We start from the raw sequence: 6,208 nt of genomic DNA on the forward strand, positions 1-6,208 counted from the left end.
CTTAATGTCTAATCTAAAAGAGATCAATTAAACAACGAAAATGACCTAATCTACCCATATATAACATTAAGGCAATAGGCAGTCACTCAGGCTACTTAAATATTAAAGATAAGTTGAGCAAAACTTATTTAAAATGGCACATAAATTTAGATGTACGAGTAAGTACTTACCTAGTCATGAATTTTTTGTCATGGATTACTAGCTAGTACACTTTCACCGATATTGATAAATATTTCCAAACTTTGAGTCATTTTGTGAATTCAACAATATTTATAGTAATTACTTATGTATATCACACACCTTTAAAATCGTAACATTCTTATAATAAAAGTCTAAACTAATAAATAATATATGTTTGAATACAGTAGTCACTGAAGGACTTGAATACATGAACCACTTGCGCTCACATCAGCCAGGCTAGCACAAGATTGGCGCGACAGTATCTCGCGGCGAGATAGACTACCCGTCCCTCTTTTATTAACATAGAAACAGACGGGTAGTCTATCTCGCCGGGAGATGCTGTCACGCCAATCATGTGCTAGGCCTACAGTAGGTACTAATCGATAAAAATAAAGTACAGTTCAGTAAAGAAGGATAAAAATTTGTTAGATCAAAAATCTGTATCTATAATTATTTTTCGTTGTGTACAGTTGCGGAGTTTAACTATTGAGTCATTTAAGGCTTATTTTACATTGGTCATTTGCTTAGTAGAAGAACTGAACAACAGAATTATTCGCTTTGACCCTAAACGCTCAAGAAATTTTTGACGGGTCTTAATAAAATTACGCAAAATTTTACGGAATCGGTGCCCTTTAAAGAAACATCCTAATTACTAACACAATATCTACTCTGATCTGATTTAGGAAATAACCTTGAATTCCGTGATATTTTATAGACATTATATATTATCAAATTAGGCAAGGGAAGTTAAAATCATTGCGTCAAATTCGTTTGGCTTCGGACCGTAACTGAGCGCTGTCTCACCCGCACAACATCGCCACATCCAGTTGTAATAACCGCCTTAAATATAATTTATAAGACAAAAAATAATAATTGTCTGAAGAAATAGGTATCTCCTTAGTATACTGGGTTTTTTGAAAAGATTTTTACAAAAAATGCCTATAAGATTAATCTAAAGTACCCTTCTCTTTATTAGAAAATACTAATTTGTTCCTGAAAGAGCTCGTGTGGCAAGTGTCGTATTATGCAAGAATTATGGCAGTACAGGATATTAAATCAATCAAGTAGTATCAATGAATTGTGCGGAGTGAAGAAAATCACATAAATGGGTTGTGGTAAGTACGAACGCTCTACGGGGCAATGAGGCGCGTGGTGGCGCTAGCAAGGGCCGTGAGCGCCACCGCCGCCTCCACCTCGTCCCGGTCGTGCCTCGACGTGGTGTTGACGACCCGCTGCGGGCGCGCCTCGACCCGCCGCCGCTTCCCGTCCGCCCACCACGAGTAGTTCATCTCACTCGGCTGAAACCTCGCTGCGCTCTCCAACCACTTGCTCAGGAGTAACGGACTCGAGATTTTCTTCGATTCGCCGAGACATTCTTGCTGCTCGCTGTAGGAGTTGTTGTTGAAAAATTCGCATTTCTCTTTAGAATTTATGGAGGAGTCAGAGTCCTCTTGGTAGTGTGGTTCCGGGCTGTCGTGCTCAGTCTCGAAGTCTAGCGACTCGTAGTTGGAGCTGGTGGGCTCTGGCTCGCTCCAGATGCTGTCGTCGGAGCTGATGCTGAACTGCTCCACGTTGCCCTGAGCGCGGTCGTTGTATGTGCGGATGAGGTGGCCCCACGTTTGTTGATTTCGATCCGCGTTGACGTTTTTCAGTTTGCGCCGCCAGTTTGCGAACCAGTTGCAAATCTGCGGAAATGTGTCTGTTATCAAAATGCATTTACCTAACAAAATTTTAGTAAGGGAATATTTTAGACTACTGAAAACGTATTCGTTTATCAGAATCGAGAGTAGAACCGATTTCACTTTATTTTTATGCAGAAATTTTTCATGCATGGTCTTAAGGTTTACGCAACTCTACCTTTTTTTTAGGGTTCCGTACTCAAAGAGTAAAAACGGGATCCTATTACTAAGACTCCACTGTCCGTCTGTCCGTCTCTCTGTCTGTTCGTCTGTTTGTCACCAGGCTATATCTCACGAACCGTGATAGCTAGACAATTGACATTTTCACAGATATGTATTTCTGTTGCCGCTATAATAAAAAATAGTGAAAGTACGGAATCCTCAGTGGGCGAGTTCGACTCGCACTTATCCGGTTTTTTGTGTATGTAATCGCCTGAATTATTAATGTTATACATTAGTTAGCTAGATTAATGAATATATGGGAATAGGATCAGCGATAACCTTAAGTACCTAGTTATAGTAAAATGTTATTCTGTGTTTTACTTTGATTATCATATAAGCTTATTTCCATACTTTTGGCACAGAATAAATAATAGTATTATTGGTCAATGGATTCAAAATAATTAAATTCACTTGTCTCAAGTTTTCAGTAGGTACCTACCTAAATAGGTAGCGTTACACGTTGTATAACTAAATAAGTGTTCAATAGGCGTAGGTACTTGGAAATATAATTTATGTAGTTTAATGAATATTCCATTGAACTCATTGTAAACCGTAAGTTTGCCATAAATTTCATTGTAATTGTTGAAATACAATGTGCGCTGCCACGCATAGTACCCGTGTTAAAGTTTTGGAAAGTAATTAGAAGTTGTCTTGTTAGGTAGCTGACTAAAAGCTGGGAATAATACAAATCTTGTGGTTAACAAAGCAGTGACAAAAATAGTGCCTATTTAGGTATGTACAAATAGCAATTCTTGGCACGCTTCCAATTAGGTTGGTGGCAGGCACAAACATGATACATTACATGAAGTTTTTTAGCAGATCGTATTTAAATGAGACATTATAATTACTTAGTTATGTAACCATTATACATATTCGGGTACCTGAATGTAGGTAAGGCCTGTTTCATCCGCCAGGTATTTCTTTTCCTCTCGATTAGGATAGGGATTGTCTCTTCGACGCACTAGCCAATCCTTTAAATACCGCTTTATTTCTGGCGTGAATAACCTTTTCTGAGGCCGCTGGCCTGCAACTAGACTCCTTCTGTAATTGCATGAGTACCATGTAAAGTTTATGTTTGACATTAGTTTACGTGCTGTGAAAACATGTTGAATAACAAAACACTCGCGATCCGTAGAGGCTTTTGTATAAAGGATGCTCGTTCTGTTAGTGCGTGACGCACAAAGAAACTTCTCCCTCCAGGCTGAAAGTATTGAGTCATGTCAGCGCACTCACCGTGTGTATCGTCTGTTTCTCACGGGCCTCAAGGACTTGGCGCTATCCTCTTTGGCCGGGGATCCCTCCATTGTTTCGCCTTTTGCTTCACTCGGGTTTTGAATTAGAGTCATTTGAATATTTAGGTACGATTAAGTTTGGTGTAAGTGCACAGTTACACGGGCGAGCACGTGCGTAGGGCGCCGCAGCTTGAGACACGACTCGTGTCTTGCCGCGCTGCCGCTGCGGGGGATGCTTGGTGATCTATTAAAAAAATAAGGACATGATGACACAAATAGATTGTCTTTCGAACACGACTACACACTGTCTAATCACTCGGAATCGTCGGATAGTGCACTACGGTCCGTCAATGCGTTGATGTAACGCAAACATGACGGTCACATTCCACAGTTCACTTTTAGATGTTATTAGCTCCAATTATTTTACTGACATGGAAATCGGCAATCTGGCGACGAGTACCGTGAACAGATTTATCGAGCTTTGGTTAAACACGCCGGTTAATAGTTTTATATTCAGCAATCGCGAAAAAGAATAAAAAACATAACTAGGTATTACGTGTGCTAAGGGTCATTGTTCTTGTTATTAAATGAGCGGTAAAAATCAGTGTAGGTATACTGAGGTGATACATGTTTTAGTCGGCGGATCGTCGTATTATGATGGTGTTTTTCTGTAGTGATGTTTTTCAATATGTGGAATAAAAAATGGACGTACCTGTCTGCGGGAAAGCTCAGTGCGTGTGTGAAAATGGCGTCGGATAAGCGCGGGCGACGGCAGCGCCGCGCGGGTGCGCGCGCGCCGCCGCTGCAAATCGCGTTATTTCAGGATGTCTCCCGCGAAGTCTTCAAAACACCTCTGCGACAGATAAAATTGTAAATATTTTATACAACTATTTATACATTGTTTACATCCTTGACATTGTGCTGTTGATTACTATTTCTTCCCAGCCCAGTTGACTTCCCAGATGTGGAGATAGGTAGGTATATCTACGTACTGAGTCACGTAACGAAGTGTTTCTTAGAACACGATGCCGTGATAATCTGCGTGTTTTTACTAATTTATGTAAAATGCAACGTCGTAAATTGTAAATAGTGACCTCCAAACACCTGAATTAGTGACGTTCTTATTTGATGTAAGTTAAGTGCCTAATACCTATAATTAAAAACATAGATAACCCATATTTTTACACTTGTCTGTAGGTACTAAAAAGCTGGAATGGAATGGGTATTAGGTATAGGTAAACATAATTATGTATCCAAGACATACATCTAATCTAAATCATAACCTTTGCATTTAGTTTTGCCGTAGTTGGGTGAAAAGTCATTCTCAACCAACTTTTGCTCGGTTGTCAGAGACGCGATGAACAGGCACAGTTGGAGGCAGATCATAAAGACCAGGTGTGGAGCATCCACATCCACCAATGACCACGATCCTCAGTCATGAGGGAGCGACCACAGAGAGGGTGAAAAGTGGCCATACTACTTACCTAGTCGATTGGTCACGAAATATTTAAACCGCCAATTAAGTACACGCCGTTAACAAAAAGGTGAGAAGCACTGCAAAATGGTTTTACTTGAAATAATAGTTTCGCGGTATCTGATGCAATAACTCTTTTACTTTCAGAACAGGTTTGAAGTGGAAACATAAATGCACAAGGTACAGTCGACGTCAAAGATACGTTTACATTTTTCGCATTATTACATAGGAGTAAGAAGCAGTGGTGGCCGAGTGGATATGACGTCTGACTTTCAATCCGGAGGTCGCGGGTTCAAATCCTGGCTCGTACCAATGAGTTTTTCGGAACTTATGTACAGTCGACGTCAAAGAGATCTTTACGACTAACGTTACAAAAAAATATTTACACGACTTTATTGTCATAGCATTTAGGTCGTGTAAACATTTTTTTGTTACTTTGGCTGTAAATTTCTCTTTGACGTCGACTGTACGAAATATCATTTGATATTTACCACTAGCTTTTCGGTGAAGGAAAAACATCGTGAGGAAACCTGCATACATCTGCGAAGAAATTCAAAGGTGTATGTGAAGTCCCCAATCCGCATTGGGCTAGCGTGGGAACTATAGCCCAAGCCCTCTCACGCATGAGAGGAGGCCTGTGCTCAGCAGTGGGACGTATATAGGCTGAAATGATGATGATGATGATGAAGGTGCAAAAGTGTAAACATATATTTGACGTCGACTGTACCTAATGACATTAATAAAACATTTACAACCATTTATAGTAATTTATTGCTACTTAATCTAGGTACCTATTTGTTTCATTACTTACTTCAAAATTAACTGACTTGTTTAAATTAACTTATTCAATTAACGGACAGAAAGCTAGGTACGTTTTTTGACTAAATAACTAGGTACTTTTGAAAATAATCGCTTCATCTGTATCGCTTCGTCTCTTTTGACATCTAACAGGTCCAATCCATAACAGTCTCAGAACAAGAAATTAAAATCAGAATCGGTCCCTTCTCCTAGTCCCACATAGGACGAGGAGATTTTTTAGTGACCTATAATAATTTACGGGATAAATATGTTGTAGATCATACAGGATCTTTTACTATTGACCCAACAAAAAAATCGTAAAAAAAATTATACTCTCCCATACATTTTGGCTGGCTGATGTTGAAATTATACTCTCCCATACATTTTGGCTGGCTGATGTTGAAATTATATTCTCCCATACATTTTGGCTGGCTGATGTTGAAATTTTGTATGGGAGAGTCAATTCGTTTTTGCGATTTCGGCGTTGGTCCCATAGTAAAAGTTGCTCAGTATGACCTGTATATTCAGTTATTCACCACGTCAATTATTGCAGGAGACTAATACATTTACATCCTACCCAATATAAAATCTTGTATGGAAATTGTACGCAGGGGCGCTGCAAA

At 39.6% G+C, this 6,208-nt stretch overlaps 1 protein-coding gene across 1 annotated transcript; it reads right to left on the bottom strand.

Annotated features, from left to right (window-relative positions):
- Nucleotides 1-1,169: 1,169 nt before the first annotated feature.
- Nucleotides 1,170-4,241, bottom strand: LOC134664150 (homeobox protein Mohawk). The gene is made up of 4 exons (XM_063520738.1): nt 4,026-4,241; nt 3,315-3,557; nt 2,963-3,122; nt 1,170-1,865 (listed from the first exon to the last, which is right to left on the bottom strand). Exons 2-4 carry the CDS (start codon nt 3,425-3,427, stop codon nt 1,311-1,313), a joined length of 828 nt encoding a protein of 275 aa, XP_063376808.1. The 5' UTR covers nt 3,428-3,557; nt 4,026-4,241; the 3' UTR covers nt 1,170-1,310.
- Between the last annotated feature and the right edge of the window lie 1,967 nt (nt 4,242-6,208).

This window comes from Cydia fagiglandana, chromosome 4 (assembly GCF_963556715.1).
Source record: "Cydia fagiglandana chromosome 4, ilCydFagi1.1, whole genome shotgun sequence".
Taxonomy (NCBI): domain Eukaryota; kingdom Metazoa; phylum Arthropoda; class Insecta; order Lepidoptera; family Tortricidae; genus Cydia; species Cydia fagiglandana.